Below are 19,251 nucleotides of genomic sequence, written 5' to 3'. Positions count from 1 at the left end.
CTAAACTGCATATGATTAGTAATTTAGTCATTTATTTTAAGTAGCAATTAATCAGTCTTTGCTGTAAAGCCATCGATTGACATTACTGCCGTGTGTTGTAACATTTTACTGCACATTTATTTACATAATATCCTTAACTCCAGACAATAATAAATAAATGATACATAATTTTATCCTAAAGTATAAATACAAAATGATCCATATGCCAATTTACTGTGATTAATTTTAGATTACGCTGAATTTGACGCAGAGGAAGAAGTCGTCAAGTGCTAGATATTAACTGATTAAGCACTGATACAAGGGGAACTAATAGGGATTGTGACTTTAATATGTTAGGCTATTAATCTGCTATCACATGTCATCTGTAGGGACTTGGCCTCAGTGGAGTAATCTGCCGGGTAAGACACATACACATACACACACATACACGTACACACAATAGTGCTGGGAAGTCCCCAGTAAGTCACACAATCAGTTAATTGCAATTTCTTGCTACTGTAATTATTCGATTGTGTGGTGATAATTACTAGATCATAGAATGGGAGCAGAACTTGTCAGGATACTGTAATTATTTTACACATGTTGTATCTGGAGTATTAGTACTGTAAAATATTGGATAAACAACCATTTTACCCTCCTCTGCACAGCATGTATGTGCTGTAATTCTCCTGTTTCTGCAGCCGCAGTGGATCTGTCAGCCGGTCCAGACTGAAATATCTTAACAACTATTGGACTGGATTGCTGTGAAATTTGGTACCGATATTCACGTTTCCCAGGCGATGAAGCTCAATGACTTTGGTGACCCCTGAACCTTTCCACCGGTGCCATAATGGGTTGGCATTATGAGTGAATATCCATGAAAATGATCTAAATGTTCTGCTCTGGATGGAATCGTGATAACGTCCCTGAACTCAACTCATCAAATGGCATCAAATATTTACTCAGCTGTACTCGGTGTTCAGAGATAATTAGCGAATGTTAGCGTGCTAAACGAAGACACCGCATGCGGGAATTGTCATTGTAAGCACGTTTCGCGTGCTGACTTAGCACTTAGCTCAAAGCCCCTCACAGAGTTGCGAGCATGTCTGCGGACTCTTCGTCTTGTTACTGTGCAGCTCAGCTCATTTCCTGCAGTCGGCCTTTTTTTTTTTTTTTTCCTCCCTTATATCCTCACCTCACCTCTCCTCTCCCGTGTAACAGCTGTGGTTGCCTGCAGCGTTTAACTAACATATCTCCGGCCTGTCATCCGGAGGTACTTTAGCGGGCTCATCAAGCAGGACACAGTACACACAACACGCATGCAAAGCCACTTCTCTGCTCAGGTATGGACAGCCTGATATCAGAGTTTTCCTAAAAACTGGGAGTGCATGTGTGTTAGTGTGTGTGTACATACAGCATGCAGGTGTTTGTGTGTGATGCAGAAGAAAATGGTTGGCTTTGGTAGGATCACTGATACAATTGATAGTGACAGATATATGGCTAATTAGTGCAGCCTTGGCTCGGCTGTCCTCATCTCTCACCAGCCCGCTGTGAAATTGGATTAATTTACCTCGCCTTAATACACTGTATCAGTCGCGGAAATGCAACCAATCGCGAGTCTCTTTAATGAGCGCAGATCTGTTTCTAATTTGGACAGGAACGTGTTTCAAATTTTTTTGCTTAATATACAATGTGCGTGCACATACTTTTAATGTTGAAAACTGTAGCACAGTATGAGCTCCCTCGCACAGGAGAGACACATATGCTTGGCACAGTATGGTGAGCATGACATCTTCAAGGCAGGGGTTGTTAGTAGTCCAATTAGGTTGGCTCTTCTTTATGCTGCGCTAAGGTTCTTACAAAAAGACAATCTGTTTCTAAGGAACTCCTTAAGAGGAGCTCAATCCTTAAAACAAGCAGCAGACAACCTCTCCTAAGCTGTTTTCTGGCTCCATCTGTTCCCATCTTATGATAGTTTAGTCTCTCCAGAAGCTCGTCCGTTGGAAAATCATCTCAGGCGTCCATGCTTTGCCCCCTAAATCCCCAGCTGATACTCATAATCTCTGCTGTCCATATTCTGAACCCTGCTCAAGCACATGGTCCCAACATTATTGATATAATTGGCTTCCCATCCTATTTTTGTCATGTGCTAATACCAGGATACAGCAACTGACAGCTCGGGTCATTCCAGCTATAGGGGTAGTATTAAGGGTCTCCTGCTGATCCAATGGAGAAATAATAGCATCTACAAAACCTGAAGGTCCAATTCCTCAACTAATCTGGTGTAAAGAAACAAAGATAATCAGGATCATGTTCGAGGAGTGCTTCATAATAACTTGGTTTCAAGTTTGTAAAATGAGTTTCTCATGTTAAGACAACACCGTCCTTCTTTTGTGCTCACTCATCATGAAATCCATTTTTACACATATTTAATAAATCTGTCTGTTTTAACATGACTGCTCTTTGCCAACAGCACCCCTGCAAAGTACAAAAACGTCCGTCTGTGAGAGCCTCTGCGTGGGACTTTCTTGTGATGCTGAGAGGAAATCACTGACTGAGTGAGTGAGTGAGTGAGGAAATGAGAGACAGAGCGAAAGAGAATCAAAGTGTGTCTATCTATTGTAACGGTTTGGCCCGCCAAAATACTCTAAATGGATCTCAGTTCAAATGTGACATTACTTTTATACTGAAATAAATATGTAGAATTAATTATGTGCCACGTCAAAATGTCACTGACTTTCATTTCAATCTTAAAGCCCCTAAAAGTACTTTTAGAAAAGTAATTATCTACAATATTTAATCTCTGATTAAATAGGTTTGTACAAAAACTCCTTATGTGTTATTTATTAAAAGTTAAAGAACAACTTAAGACACACTCTTAGCCTGAACACACCCCCTGCATCCTAAACCCCGTCGTCCGCAGGTACCCCATGGTGGCATCTAACATCCACAGCTCTGTCAGATAAGTGTTTTTCTTTATTGGCTTCGTCTAAGCTGACACATTTAAACTGTTTTCCCTCACATATCCTCACATTTGAGGAGCTGGAACTCGGTCAGTTAAGTAACTTAATGATAATTGGTTCTTCTGAATACTATTTTTCGGTTGCAGCTAAAAAAGGTTTGCACATACAGATACTGTATGTTTCCTCTATGCCGTCTTTGTGATTTTTAATGTAAAGGCTGAATTCCACCATGCACAGATGCGATGTGTTGCGTGTGCTCCATAGCTGCCAGAGATAATCACCTCCGTTTTAGTCTCAATGTTTCAAACTCCAACAGAAGCGCCGTGGTCCGTTTGAGAAGGAGAAATGGCATTTTTGGAGAAATGGCTGCCTGCTCTGCTTCGCTGAAAATATATGGCTGTTCTATTTTTAACAGACACCGCGAGCAGCCCATGTCAATCTGTACAGGACAGATCGTAAGCTGGTAAGAGGCAAGAAGTAGAAGCAAGACAGAGAAACGGCACAGAGAACCTAGTTGATTTTCAAAATAAAACACCCTCCCAATGGAAAAACAGCCAAAAGGGAAACAATTTAACTATGTAGCATATTGGTAGAAGCAGCCAAAAGGGAAACAATTTAACTATGTAGCATATTGGTAGAAGCACACAAACCAGAAAAAATACAAAATCTAATGCACAGTATAGGGGGGAAAAGTTAGGACAATTCCAAGGGCCCACGACTGACAGGGGCCCCAAAAATTATTGTTGACATACGTGCAGCTAAGTCCAAAAATTTTCATTATTTTGAGAGGATGATGAGAATTTATTATGATTGAAAATTCAATATGTCTTTAAGTTTGTTCACTTTTCTTTTTTTTAAATCGATCATTAATGTTAAGAGAATTTTCCATTTTGAAATTTTACAATAAAAATACACTGATACTGTAAAAAATTTCCTTTAGCAAATTTTTATGGTGGCTTTTAATCTTGCATCAAATAGTGAACTGCACTGCATACTGTATGCAGACTTGCATGCATGTACAAATCACCAGCAGTAAATATTGTGCTAGTACTAGTATTGAACTAGAAGACCCAAAACAGTTGCAAGCCTTTAATTAGAGTTATGTAAAGCTTTTGATGGGATAGTTAGATCCTAGAGATGTGGTGACAACAGCTGCGCAGAGGAGGGGGCCCAATTTGATTTTTTTGTCATGGGGCCCAAAATTCCAGGCGGCGCCCCTGCTAATGCAAGTTAAGAAAGTCTGGTGGGCAGAACACTTGTGCCGGGTTTCCTAAAGAACTGACATCCTTCTGACAGCTTCTGTGCTCCGGCGTGCGGTGACTTCAGAGTTTATTGAAGTCTTTTGTTACATAATACTACCCAAGGAGAAAAAGAAATCATTGATGTTCGTGAAATTACTGTACTGAACACTACGATGCTACATGCTGGAGTCACTAGATTACCAAGATGTTCACTCGAGTGCACAGACACTGACACACACACACACACACACACTGACCCAAAGATTGCTGAGTGTGTGCATTTTTTTTTTTTTTTTGGTCCACAGGCATCTGTCAAAGGTTTTTGGGGGAATAGTGATGATGGGGTCTCCAGACGGAGATGAAAGCAGTTCAGGACAGTTCAGTTTAACATGTCGCAGGGGGCTGACACACAAATGTGCACACACACACATCAGAGAGGCATTTATGCACGAAAAGACATATTGTATACACACATGGACATACACAAAAAAAGAGCAACACACTGAGCTACAGTGTCCTGTGTTTTACCAGGAAACAGAGCTGTAACGCAACAAGGTTGTCACAATCTATATACACCAGCACCTGATTCTGTCATTTTAAAGTACATTTGTCAGCATTGTTATGATATGGTGCTATAGAAATAAAATTTAATTGAATCACTGTCTCAGGATTATGAACATAATTTAGGCTCTTATCTAAAATAATCATGTTATTAAGTGTTTTCTGTTCCCCTGAAAGTCTGAGTATAGCAGGTGCTTTATTGCACCTTTACTAACATGAGTGATATTTGCACCCAAATTTAAGGAATTTCGAAGTTCAACACAATTTGGGAAATTCGCTTTTTTAGAGAATTAAAAAGTTTGATACCACTGTCATATCTGCCTGAAGCTACAGCCAGAATAGCTGAACTGTCCCTTTAACCTTTGCTAAACAAAGAAACATAAACATGGAAGTGTTTTAGTCACAATGATGTCAGAATAACTCTTGATTCATGACACTAGAATCTACATAATTATTTTCTCCAAACTCTATTATTGCTTAGGGGGGTCCTAGGAGTTACTGCAGGGGTGCCCGAATTGATATTTTATCATTTTTTGCTTTAAAAAAATTATACATCTGTCTGACACAAACAACACTGACCATAGGCTATCCATGAATCCTTGTGCAGTCATGTGAGCTAGCACTAAAGGCCAGCCGACATATTATTGTAGCCACAGTTTAATATGCAGCACAATTTTATACTCAGTAGGTAGTGTAAACCTTCAATTGACACATGTTTATCATCCTATATACACAAAACATGCCCTGTAAGAAAAGGCACGCATACAAAGCTTGATATAGACAAAACAAATATTCCAATGCCGCCCTTTGTTTGTTTATGCAAAAAGTCAAAAAACTGTGCGGCTACACTCTTAACAAGCAGCTAACTACTACTATGCTGTCCTTGACGCCGTGAGCCAAAGTTTGGGGTAGTTTTGTTTATTTCTGGAGTAACTGCCCAGCTACAGCAGAGCTACAACAACATGAAAAAAAGCCAGAGGCCAGCCTGCGCAGACGAGGAATCATCTCCAGAAAGCGAGCACGCCAGCCATCCAGCCGACCGAGTGCTGTGATGTACAGACCAAGAGGTTCTGCATGCATGTTTTATTGCAGGCTGCAACAGCAACAAAGACAGGGGCACTTAAAGCAGAATTGCAAATGATAACATGAGAGACAGAAAGAAGAGGCTCGAAAGAGTTCAGTGGGTTGAGTGTGCGTGCGTGTGTCTGTGTGATGCCTTTGTGCGTGCTCGTGTGTGTGCAAGTGTGTTTTTGTTTGTGTGAGACGGTACGTGTATGAGTGTTTACCTGCTTGTATGGGGAAGGCTGATCTAAAAGCATGTCAATTTTGTGTGTGTGTGTGTGTGTGTGTGTGTGTGTGTGTGTGTGAGAGAGAGAGAGAGAGAGAGAATGTGTGTTACTATATATGAGGCAGTGGAATCACTTTAGCCAAAATTAGCATAGAGGTAATTGGACCATGAGAACAGAAAATGTGCAGTGATGATTTTTACTCTCCATGACATAAGAGACTCTGAGGAGTTGAATAAAATAAACTGTGTGTGTGTGTGTGTGTGTGTAAGTAAGTCAAGCAGAGCTGCAGCTGGGTGCTTTGTTGTCTTGCGTTCATAATAATAACAAAGTGTGTGACAGTGTAAGTTTACATCCCCGTGCACGCAATATCATCACATCTCTTTTTGCCATGACCTCCCCACATGCCATGGCCACATGTTTCCGCGGCAACAATAGTGTAAATAAGCTGACCGTATGCTTTGATTTAGTTGTGGTAGTTTGTGTGTGTATATCTTTCATACTCTTTCATACACAATCGTAAACACAAGAGAAAGAAAGACAGAAATGGAAGGCGTGATTTCCACAACTCTAGAATGTAATAAAGATTATAGTTTCAAGAATTGATCTATGATTTAAGTCCTTCTTTCCATGGATGGAAGGATGAGCCCTTTTCACCGGGATGCTCCCGTGCATGTATTAAACATTAAATGAGGTGCCTGTTCATTTGAGTTAAAGCCGCTCACTCAGTGCACACACAGATCAGTGTCTTTCGTTGGCACCGGTTGGCTGACTTCCCAACGTGAATGAATGGTCTCTTTTAAATATATATGTGGCCTAATGCTTCTTAAAAAGAGTAATATTTAGATGTGAACATCACATGACCCTGCAGGTTATATGGTGGCCACTACATAAAAACTTGCACCATTGATAAACACTATTTCCGAGTGCTCGAATCTGCATTTTTAAAATATAAAGCTTGTATTGCCAACATGCTCTCAATGGGGGAAAAAAAGCTTTTCGAGCATTATGTTTTAGATTGCCAACTATTGGTGAGAACTAAAGGTCCCTGTAGCAACTGTCATTTGCTGTTTGCTGTGTCATGTGTGAGTCTCTGTGGCATGGATGTATTAAGAGAGCTGGATGAGGTACTGCCATCTAGTGCCAACCTCCTTTGCGGATGCTTATGGGGCAAAAAACGCAGTTCCTCAAACAGCCACTTGAAGCTGGCTGCAGGACATGTCACTTCCCATAGACACCCGACTCACGTCTTCAAATTATATTAAGGCTTAAGTTATGCATAATTAACAACGTGGAAGCTTTGATTGACAGGTGGATGGTTCGTTTGGACACCCAGACATGATTCGGCCTGTCTCAGGTCCGCCAATGATCCACGTCTCCTGGTATTGCAGCAAATAAAAACTCTTTTCCTCATAGAAAACCATTGTAAAAGTCTGTTGACGCCTTAAACTGCAAACAAGATCAGTACAAGGTCTGTGCTGTGAACTTTTTAAGAAAACACTAATATGCATGTGCAGTCGACCACACAACATGTAAGAAAACCCAGAAACATTTTCCGGTGTCCACTTCTTATACATCTATCATCTGTGCTTGTCAGATCCATGTCCCATGTATTTAGGCAGTCAGTTTTGACGTGATGTGAGGTGGGCACGCTCAAACAAAAAGTGAGTGTTGCTCTTTAATATTCTTCTCCATTCGCAGAAGCCCTATACTAGCATGGCTTCCCCTTATCTTTCTCTGTCTCTCTCCCTTTCACTCTGTTATCAAACTTTCTTTCTCCTCTCCTCTCCTCTCCTCTCAGCCTTGTAAGTGTCTGGGTGGAAATCAAAGTGCATTAAACATTAAATATGCTGTCAAGAGGCAGAAGTTACTCCATGCTGATGATGACTGGAAAAGTAGGGCAGTGAGGGAAGAGGTATGGATGGAGAGGAGGAGGAGGAGAATGGACACAGATATGCAAAGATGGAGGGAAAAGTCAGACAGAGGCAGAGATAGAGAAACCGAAGAAGCAAGTGAGCACATAAACCATCACACATATTGGATTTGGAAAGCATTTGAATTGATGCGCTCGGTGTAAGATGTGTGTGTCGGTGGTTAGATGTGAGACGAACAAGATGTGCCTGGACAGAGTGCATCCTAACCTTCATCCTGTGGTTGAAATCAGATCCCTGAACCACACACAGAAAAACACACTGAACAGATTAAGCCTGCTGGCCAGTTGCACGATATAAAGTTGGTAAATATGTCTCTATTTCTTCTTTTTTTTACAGCAGGAGTTTTTCTGTGTGTTTGCAAGTGAGAGACAGAAAATAACACGTTTACTTCTAAACCACTGAGGCTCACACACAGGTTATCCTTCTCTCTTCTCATTTTGACCATAACAAACTATTTCAACAATATTACGTTAGCTGGAGAATGGATGCTAGTTGTACTGCAAAAAAAAGTAGCATCGAACATGTATGACCAGAGAGAGAGAAGAGAGAGAGAGAGAGAGAGATTGACTCAGCTGAAAAGGTTAAAGCAGACCTCCCTCTCTCTCCTGTTACTATGCAGACTAGCGAGATAGAGCAGTCCCCCGCTGCCACAGGCCATACTCTCTCAAATTCAAATTCAAAGTCAAATTTGCTTTAATGGCATACCAGGAAGAAACCAGTGTTGCCAGAGCAGTGATATATATTTGCTACAGACCAATATTTTCACATTAAAATCCCTTCCACCTTGTGTGTGTGTGTGTGTGTATGTGTGTTCAGCGCCAGGAGAGTTGGTGTGTGCTGTATGTGATTCTGAACCCAGACCTGTCTCCTTACAGTAAATGCTAGTAGAGTTTTATAAGCGAGTAATAATTAATTGCAGCCTAATTTACACAACAAAATATCATGATATACTGTAATAACAGTAAATAAAAAGCCCAAATACTAAAACCAATGGATGCTACGCAAATGCCCTATTTCACACATTATCCCAAGTTTGTTTACCCCCCGTTGCTACCCTTGTAGTCACAAGGGAAATTATGCCTGAATATGCTATTTTCAGCGTGATACATATTTTTATTTCATTAACAAGTGAAACCACAAACAGTAGTTCCTCTACATTTAGATGAATTTATTGTCTTAGTGTATTGATACTACTTGGATGATTTTAGCCATTTTGGCACAGGTTTGTTGATAGTTAGTGTAGTTCTTTTGTCCGTCAAGTGGTGGATATCTTTAGAAATTTGTTAAGGCAGCTATGGTATTTGGCTGATATCAATGTTCTTTCTTACTTGGGCTTATTTAAAAATCAGGCACTGTGGTAAAAACTGAGGTCTTCGCTTTCACTTGAGTAGGGGTAGTCAGTTTGGGCTGTGATGGTGGGGGGTTGTTGAGTATGCCGGAAAATACACAGAGACCTGGCAGAGAAGTTGAAACAGAATCAACCTTTGGATAAACTAAATCCGAAGTCACAAAAATCCAAGCACTATCCAGGCAGAATCTGTGGTCTTAACTTTGTAAACTCCGACTTGTGTCCTGGCTTGGTTAATTATGTGTACATAAGCTTTCTTTAGTTTATATCCGTTTGTTTGAGAGAAAAAGAGACAGCAGTGGTCAAGCGACAAAGACAGTGAATGTGTGAGAGGGAGCACCACTGCACGTCCTGCAGCTTGACTGATTTGGACTAATTGTGGACCTGTGGAATATGACGTGAATGTGACATTAGCTCAGCTTAGTACAAACAATCGAGGTAGGGGGAAACAATACTAAGAGCCTACAATCAAGCTAGCAGCTCTATGAGGCTGTACTTAGACACAGTGGTGCTTTGAGCTAAATGCTAACATCAGTATTCACCAAGCATCTGCGAACATTAACAAGCTTTCGCTAGATGAGAGCAGATCATATTTTATAGAATTCATCCTCTAGGGGACCTGAATGATTGAAATTTCAAAGCAATCCAAGCAATAGTTGTCATGATAATTCAATTAAAAAAATATATATATATTATAATATATATGATCAAGATATATATTAAAAACTACATATTTTGGAGTTATATATATAGTATTAATAATATAAATGACCACCTCATGGTGGCGCTAAAGGAAAACTAGAAGGGAACCACCACTGTGTCTTCTGTACTTACAGGAACACACATAGCAATACCAAACACATCCTTAATGTGTAGTTAATGAAGTTTCTGTCTTATGTCTAAATTTCTGTATACTGGCAAATAAACATGCACTGTAAAAATACCAGTGGTCAAATTTGCATTAGTAGCACAAAACAAACACATTACACTGATCATGTTCAGTCTGAAGTCACCTTACAAGCAAAGTAACTGTGATGCTTTTTATAATAAGCAAGAACAGGACTATTAGTTAGTTAGTAGTTACTGTAGTATTAGTAGATTTTCACCACACTGCCATGTATCTACTGTGCACTGAGCTGCTTTTTCTTCAGCCATTATATTGTATTATACTGTACTCCCATGATACATTGTATTTATAAATATAAATTGTGTATATTAGATTATTCTTATATGAAAAGGATTATCAAGTTTAAAGGCTGTCTCTTGTAGTCTTTTTAGTGGAGTCAAGAGCAACTTTTAACAGAAGGTGATCGCAGACATCAGTCTTAGTACCTAAGTTTCTTTATTCTCAAACATATTTGAATTGTTAACATCTCAAACTAACACCACTTATACTCAGGTGGGCAGGTATTGTGAGTGTCTTCTGTACTTTGTACGGCAGCTCTTTCTTAGTCTTTTCTTTCCAAAACATTGTAAAGGAAGACATTAGCTTCTGTCAGTAGCTGGTATGCCACAGTGTTTACTGTGAGCTAAGACCGTCACAATATCAGATCTCTAATACCATTATCGTGGCCAAAGGAGCATAGCACTGACAACAAAATAAAGGACAAAAAGGAAAGGAAAAGAAGTGATGTTAGCGCAGGGGTGCAGCATTAGTTGGTTGTAATATACTATACACAGTCCAAAAGGAAATTACAGGTGAAACAAAAGACGAATTGTCCTTTAAAGTAGCAGTAAAACCTTAAAGTTTTTGCGACTTATATCAGAATTTGTGTCATTAAGGACAAACAGCAGACTGACAGAGTGCATGAAATATGTTAAAACAAATCATCAGACAAGCTGAAAGTTTTACAATTTTTGACTTTTTGACAATTAACACCATGTGTAACTGGGTAGCTACTATTACTACTACTGCTGGTGCTGACAGATGACTTACTGGAACAGACTGTTTGAACAAGTTTTGATAAATGTCCAACACAGCACATTGTTTTCCATGAATGTGACAGACGCAAATTGTCTCAACACCATCTGAACGCTGACTACTGCCATGTTCAGGATCAATCCAAGTTAGCTCCATATTGACTGCCTTGAATCTTGATACTCTCTGAGTGAGGAAACTCTGTTGTCAGACATTCAATCTCAGCTTGTTTGTACAAACAGAGATATTTAGCTCCTTGTAGTTATTGCTATTTGAGAGAAAGAGAGAATATAATACCCCTTTTGAACAAAAATAGCAAAACTTTGGTGGGCATCCAAGTATGAGCATTGGTCTACAGAGGACTCGAAGTCTCCCTGCAAACAAGTCCCACACAGCCAAGAGTTTTTTTCTCAATTTTCTCAGTCATCTGGCTTTTACTTCCCCTCCAAAATGTGTTGAATGAACTATCCACTGACCAAAATAGATTCCAGATGTTGACTTGCCAAATGATTATGTTGGTAACCAGACTGTCAAGAAGAGATGTACCACATATGATGGATATTTAGTCAATCACAGCAGGGGGAAAAATGGATGCAAGCAGATACATGTCATTGCATCGCCCAACTGCTTTGCCAAGTTTTTGGCATGTAGCAGCAAAATTCAAAACAAGACGTTGAGAAGATTGTAAAACAGGTTAAGAAATCCAGCCTTATTCTGATTGGTATGTTTGTAGATGTTGTGCCATAACTACAGTCGCACTGGATGTGTCTAACGATATGATCTAAGACCACTTTTTTGTTTAAAAACCAAAGATTTCTCCATGTTTGTCTGGAGCAGCCCAAAATCGGCAAGTGCAATGGGTGATTTTAAACCTCTCTGATTGTTTCATTTGGTTAATATTTAGAGGCTTGAACAGGTAAAACTGCAACATTTCATAAAGCAAAGCAAAGACTCAAGAAAAGTTTCCTATCTGGGCAACCCGCTAGATTTATCTCATGTTATCTCTAGAGTAAGCATAAGTTCTTGATTTGAGATTCACAAAACTCTCGGAAAAGCACGTGCTAAGTGATAACTTTTCTTGCATGTCTTGACTGGCTGCAGGTATTGAAACACAAACCACTCAACAAATCAATATTTCAGGGATTTCTGAGCACAACAAGTGTAACAGACAGACAGGTTTCTGGGCTTAGCATCGCTGGCCAGTTTAAGGAGTTTATAATGGTGAAAAGTGAGTCTACTGTTGTGTTGTTTGCTGTGTGGAGAGACACAGACAGTGTGAGTGATGTACTGTATGAGGGCTTTCGGCATAGAAATATAAATGTCTGTCGCTTTCTGCTGGACAAACACACCAGAGCTTGTTCACACAGATCCACAGCAAAGAAACAGAGTAAATACAGTAAGACAGCTTTATGCAATAAAGACATCCTCGCTTATTCTTATTCATTGTGTGTGTGTGTGTGTGTGTATGTTGTTGGGGGTTGGTGGGGTAAATCTAAGGAGGGAGTTGAACCTTACAGTAGCTTTAGGCCCCAAAATGCTCTTTGATTGTCCCAGATTATGATAACCTGCAGCAGGGATGAATCCCACTGCACAGAGCTGGACTAAAATCACTAAACGGATCGTCTAAAATGGAAAGCCTTACACTGAAGGGACTGCAGGGGACATAAATAATATGTAGCTGCTGTACAGAACGTGCTGTTACATTGAAATGAGTCTCACTGATGCCAACCAAGCTTTTTTTTAAATTTTTTATATGTGATCCGTCCAATTATAGCGACACCTGAACATCTAGTCATAATCAGCCCATATTTACCCTGCAACATGGACATCTGGATTCATTATTGATGCTGTGTTGGTGCCGCTGCATGTGGAAAGGGTGGGTTTTGGCGCACGGGGAGTCGCCTGTAAAAACCCGAACACACACACACACACACACACACGTCTGAAAAAAAAAAAAGATTTTTTAACACATCCTCGACCGTGAACTTCATATATTCACAACCTGAACCAACGAAGGTAGACCCCTTTTTTTCCTAAGCCCCCGAAAACACCGCCTGAACATGCTTCAGGTGTGCGCTACCCGCAGTAACAAGACTGCGATGCTGAGCCAATGCAGCGGCAACACACGCCCCTCCGCTCCGCTCCTCTCCGCGCTGCCTGCCTTGCCTGCTTGTGAGCGCACACACACACACACACACACACACGCACCGATCACCCCACCACTACACACACACACACACACACACATACATACACACACTTATACCCCCCCACCTCCCTCGTCGACGGACACGCACATATCCGAGTCTGGACCGCCAAATGAAATGAGCAGTCAAGCACCATCATGCGCTGTGAAAAAAATACATCTCGATGTTACTGGATGGTCAAATGTGCAAATGCAACCGTCTGACACATTTCAAATGTTGGGGAGGGAGAGAGCTGAGGATGGAGAGGGGGTGAGAGCGCGGCTGCTGGCGTGCGTGCAGCTGGGTGAAAATAATTTTGAGGTGGGCGCCCTTCGAAGCATGAAGACACACACATGTGAGAAATGAATGAATAAAATCACACAGTGTGCAGGTGTAAATCGTGATGTTATTTATGTTTTTTCTTTTATATACATATATGTATATATATGTATTTTTTTTTATATACACTTGTGGTGGTCTACTTACGCACTGCCTCCTTTTTAGGGTCTAGGGCACTGGCAGTCTGCTGTATCTGGCCTATTTTGTTCTGGAGGACCCAGACCCGCTGGTTGGTGTTAATGATGTCGTTTTCCAGCTCCTGAAATAAGGAGCAGGCGTGCCTGGCCAGGTCGGACAGCTGTCGCAAGGTCCGGGACAGAACCACGTTACTGATGGCACACAGGTCCTCGAAAAGCAGACCTTCATCGTTGGGGATCTGGTGCCTGCAAAGAAGCTGCGGCTCCACAATCCTTTTGGCGAATGGCATTTTGCACGCCAGAAATAATATGAGTTGTAAACCAAGTGTAAAATCCCACTGCCTAGAAGAAAAAGGGAAAGGGTGGAAACAGACAACATCCAAATATATTAAATCCACGAGAAACCCGATGAGGTTCAGGGCCGACCGCGCGTTATCCCCGGGCGTCAATCCAAAGTTCCCAGATTCTCCTTGAGATCCTCCATCCTGCTGCTGGTTTCTGGGGATCACTCACACTCACACACGCACACACATGCACACACATGCAGGACACGGCTAAGCTCAGGTCAGTGGTGTGAGGATGCGTGTTGAGTCTGCGATCATGGGTTGCCTCCGTGTAGCGTCAAAACAGCCAGAGCCAAAAGGAAACAGCGCTGAAAGAAATTTCAAAATAAGAAGATGAGCTCAAGTGGAATTATGAGCAATGATGGCGGAGAAGTCTGCAAAATGTATAGAACATATGCAAAACACAGGCATTGGTGAATGATAACACAACAGCACGCAGGTAATCTTGAACAGACACGTGTTAAACTGCAGAAATATAGTTTCACACCCATTCTGCACGACTTAAGCTTTTATTTTTTAGGTCTGTCTTTGCTTTTCCGGTCTTATTGTGGTTGTTTTTTTTTTTTTTGGAGGCGGATTGATGCAGCCTGCCTCTGTGGCCTGAACAGTGAGCAGGCTGAGAGGATGAGAGAGAAAACTAAGGTGAAACAGGGAAATGTGGATGTGTGTCGACAGGGAATATTAAATAAAAAAAATCAACTTACAGCTACAAGTTTCTCATCATCAGGACAAAAAATCTGTTTATTAACCCTGATGTTGGTGATCAGATGAAGAAAATAGACAAAGTAGAAAGAGGTTCTAATGTGGAGATGATTTCAAAGGAGCAGACAACAGAGCTCAACTTTATCTTAAGAATTTCCACCATATTAAAAATGTCTAGGGTTTAAATAACGTCTAGAAAAATCTAATGTTTCTTTACAGGCTCAAACTTAAGATGAACTAATATCTTGAACTAATAACAGTTTAATAATAAGAGGTCTAAGAGGGTTTGATTTATTTAATCTCTAGTGGTGCAACATCGATAAAAGTGCAAAAATCATATAAAACAATGTTATAATCATATGTTATTGTTATTTTGTCTCCTTCACTAAATGTGCAAGTCTTGTTGAGTAGATTCATATTCAGAAGAAGGAAGAAAAAAATATTTAGCAAAAAAAGAAAAAGAAAAGATTTCTCATTATTTTACACATGCAGCAATTAGATCTGTGGGAAGTGAAGCTATTGTTTTTACTTTATGGAACGTATATCTTTCTTCATGAAGTGTTATTTTTCCCATTCATGATTCACGTGAAAGTAATGGAACTGAAGAATAAATAGTCAAGACAGTTTAAATCTATTAACACTAGTTTTCTTTTTCTTTTTTTTTTTTTACAATATAATTTCACTGAGACAATGAGAATCTATATTTTACTGTTTGCAAGTATAATTTCAATCCAGATATCACAGACTAGTGCATTACATGTGGAGGAGAGAGGGACATCATCTCCCTTCAATTCAATTGAACATCCTGTTATCAAAGATTTTATAAAGAAAGTGACGTGTTGCTCACATCAATGCACTCTGATCTTACTTTGTGTCCTAAGTTATATTTACTTGGTTGTATACTGTACTTCTTACAGTACTGAGAAAATATTATGTTTTATGTGGACAATTGCCATGTTTTATTTATTTACATATTTATTTGTTTGTTAAAACACTTAAGCTATCTCTCAGCTGGTGGTCCATATGTTAAAAGATTTGATGATGGACTTTTGGAATAATAACTTTGTGTAGGCACAGAACAATGAAGCGATACCATTGAAAAATATGGACAATTTGTTCACTAATAATAATTTGTTATGTATTTTTGTATGTGTTGTTGCCCATTGTTTGACAGAAGCACAAAACAATGAACACACGAACACACACACACACACAAACACACACACACACACACACACACACACACACACACAATCAAAAATAGATGAGTCCCAAAGAGTGTGAAATATCTATCAACTAGTGCTAGTGGATTATTAGAAAGCAGTGCAGGACAAAATACAACAACATGTTACAGTCGAAACCAGCAGAATATAATGTGACACACACATAACAGTGCTCATGGTCAAACAGAGAGGATCTCAATTGCTACTCAAACTGTAAACTTCTCAAAGTACACCTACAGCAGGAGCCTATACTGTAGCTGAATGACGCCCAGCGAACTGATTTTTTTTTTTTTTTTTTTTTTTTTTTTGCTGAATGTGAGTTTCCAGGATGCTAAGCCTGGCTGTTGTGTGTTTCATTCACAGTGATTAGCCTATAGCCTCTAGGCTCAGTCTGTATATAGACCTGTCCGCAATAAACTTGCTGTTGCAGCAAATTTGAAGCAGCACAGATTGACAGTAACCTATCACGGGCCTCACTCTGAGCTGCCAAGAAGACGACCATGCTACAAATTGTAAAATGTTCCATATTTGCATCCCAGCAACAATAAACCATATAGTGATGGCATATAACGAGCCCAGGGAAGCTGATGTTAATGAGAATGAACAATATAGTTAGTTATTTTTGCAGACAGTGTGAAATTCTTCATACATTTTTTCACAACTTGAACATTTCCACCCTCTTTCCCCTCTATTATTTATTATGCTTTAAATTCCATGAATTAATCATTTAAAATCTAATGAGACTATACAGTATGTGTTGCCAGGGGACATTTCCTCAGTGTCCTGGCTGTCCTGTCATATGTCAGTCTCAAATCTACATACAGAAGTCGACTGACAGTGAGCTCAGCAGTGGCGGAAAGCACATTCTGTACATTCAAGTACATTCACTCAAGTATACGGTACTTATTTTGAGGTACTTTATTAGACTTGCAACTTTTTACTTCATTATATTGATATGACAGATGTAATTATTAGTTACAATGCAAACTAAAGGCTCTACACACTCACACAGGTGTTTGATTGGACCTCCAGTCAGGTGTGTGTTGGTGGAGCTATGCTGTACTAAAACTGCCATAAAGACTTTACAAATTAATATTTTTTTTCTGCATGAATATCTTCAGCCCTGCTCAAAACTACCAAACATTCAAACATTTTGAGGATTTTAAGTGTTTAAATTCTAGTTTGATTACTTGATGTCACTTTTGTTATTTATGGAAAAACAGTGAGTTATTTTCCCTTTTTTCATACATCAAGTAATGAGCAGGGCTGAAGTTGTTTAAGAGATTTATGCAGAAACAAGCAGAAAAAAAATTAATTTGTGAAGTTTTTTTTTGTCTTGACTTAAGAGGGTAGTACATTTTTTCTATTGATCTAGAAATTAGATTAGAAAAATTCAATTTAGAATTCCAAAATTTGTTGTTACAAAAAAAAAAGTGCCACATGCACTTATACAGCCAAAATGATGATCATAGAGTGATAATAGAGGTTTTTCTCAGCAGCCATTTTGACATGAAACAGCAGGTAAACACAGGTGATACTAATTAAGGTCCAGTTCCATTCAGGTCAAACCGAGTCAGGGTGCAATAAATGGAACACAACCTTGATTAGTATCATCGGTAACGCCTATTCCATGTCAAAATGGCTGCTGTGAAAAAGCTCTGTCTGTCTTTGTCACACTGTTATGCCTCACTGGGACACACTTATGAACATAGCAAGAATGATCACAGCACATGTAGGTATCATTTAACAGTAAGACAGACTTGAAAAAAATCTATCCTTTAATGAGCACCACAGTGCCAAGTATCTCCACAGGAAGGCAGTGTTGTGTTAAGTTAATGTTCCCAGGGATTTAAAAACAGGTGAATGATGGAAACACTGATGGAAAACACAGTCAAAAGCACAAATGAATAAATGTGCATCAGAATATGACAGAAAATGTTAAACTAACGAAGTGTTGCAAGATTTCTTGGACTGATTTTATGTCGATGTTGTGGAACCATACTTTTTATGGTTTTGTTTTATGATGTTTTAGTGAATTATTGATTGATTTGTAGCGGAGAAAGAGAGAGAGACTATTAAATATTCTTTCGGTGTAATAAATCTTGATAATAAACCTTGCCCTCATCGCTGATTTCTTATCAGCATTTAGAGCTTTGTCAGTGGCGTGACTTGCATTTTATCTACTGCTGGAAATCCACCTGCACCAGATAAGGAGGTCTGAGGTTCGTCTGATGCTATTGTTTTCTGTCTTTTACTCCTCAAAGGGTCATGTTTGTTTGACAAATGACAATAAAACTTTTTTTTCCTCCCAGTTTTATTTTCTATTAATAACAGTCACAACCATTGATTTTGAACCTTTTAAAATCAAGAGATTTAAAAGTAAATCAATTCCATAAATGGTGGAGAAGTCTGAAAAATGTATAGAAAACATGCAAAACATAGGCGCTGGTGAATGATAACACAACAGCATGCACGTTATCTTGAACAGACACGTGTTAAACTGCAGAAATATAGTTTCACACCCATTCTGCACGACTTTTCCGGTCTTATTGTGGTTGTTAGTTTTTTTTTTTGGAGGCGGATTGATGCAGCCTGCCTCTGTGGCCTGAACAGTGAGCAGGCTGAGAGGATGAGAGAGAAAACTAAGGTGAAACAGGGAAATGTGGATGTGTGTCGACAGGGAATATATAAAAAAAATCAACTTACAGCTACAAGTTTCTCATCATCAGGACAAAAAATCTGTTTATTAACCCTGATGTTGGTGATCAGATGAAGAAAATAGACAAAGTAGAAAGAGGTTGTGTGGAGATGATTTCAAAGGAGCAGACAACAGAGCTCAACTTTATCTTAAGAATTTCATCATGAATTTCCACCATATTAAAAATGACTAGGGTTTAATTAACGTCTAGAAAAATCTAATGTTTCTTTACAGGCTCAAACTTAAGATGAACTAATATCTTGAACTAATAACAGTTTAATAATAAGAGGTCTAAGAGGGTTTGATTTATTTAATCTCTAGTGGTGCAACATTGATAAAAGTGCAAAAATCATATAAAACAATGTTATAATCATATGTTATTTTGTCTCCTT

At 39.4% G+C, this 19,251-nt stretch overlaps 1 protein-coding gene across 2 annotated transcripts in view; it reads right to left on the bottom strand.

Annotated features, from left to right (window-relative positions):
- Nucleotides 1–14,719, bottom strand: part of nhsb (Nance-Horan syndrome b (congenital cataracts and dental anomalies)) — a 49,344-nt gene extending 34,625 nt beyond the window's left edge. For both annotated transcript variants that reach the window (XM_027281610.1, XM_027281611.1), the window contains exon 1: nucleotides 13,903–14,719. In XM_027281610.1, the coding sequence (XP_027137411.1) occupies nucleotides 13,903–14,182 (280 nt within the window). In that variant the 5' untranslated portion in view covers nucleotides 14,183–14,719. The remainder of the gene's footprint in view (nucleotides 1–13,902) is intronic.
- Nucleotides 14,720–19,251: the final 4,532 nt, after the last annotated feature.

This window comes from Larimichthys crocea, chromosome VIII (genome assembly GCF_000972845.2).
Source record: "Larimichthys crocea isolate SSNF chromosome VIII, L_crocea_2.0, whole genome shotgun sequence".
Lineage (NCBI taxonomy): Eukaryota > Metazoa > Chordata > Actinopteri > Sciaenidae > Larimichthys > Larimichthys crocea.
Note: the sequence above shows the minus strand (reverse complement) of the source record. Positions and strands in the feature narration are given on the sequence as shown.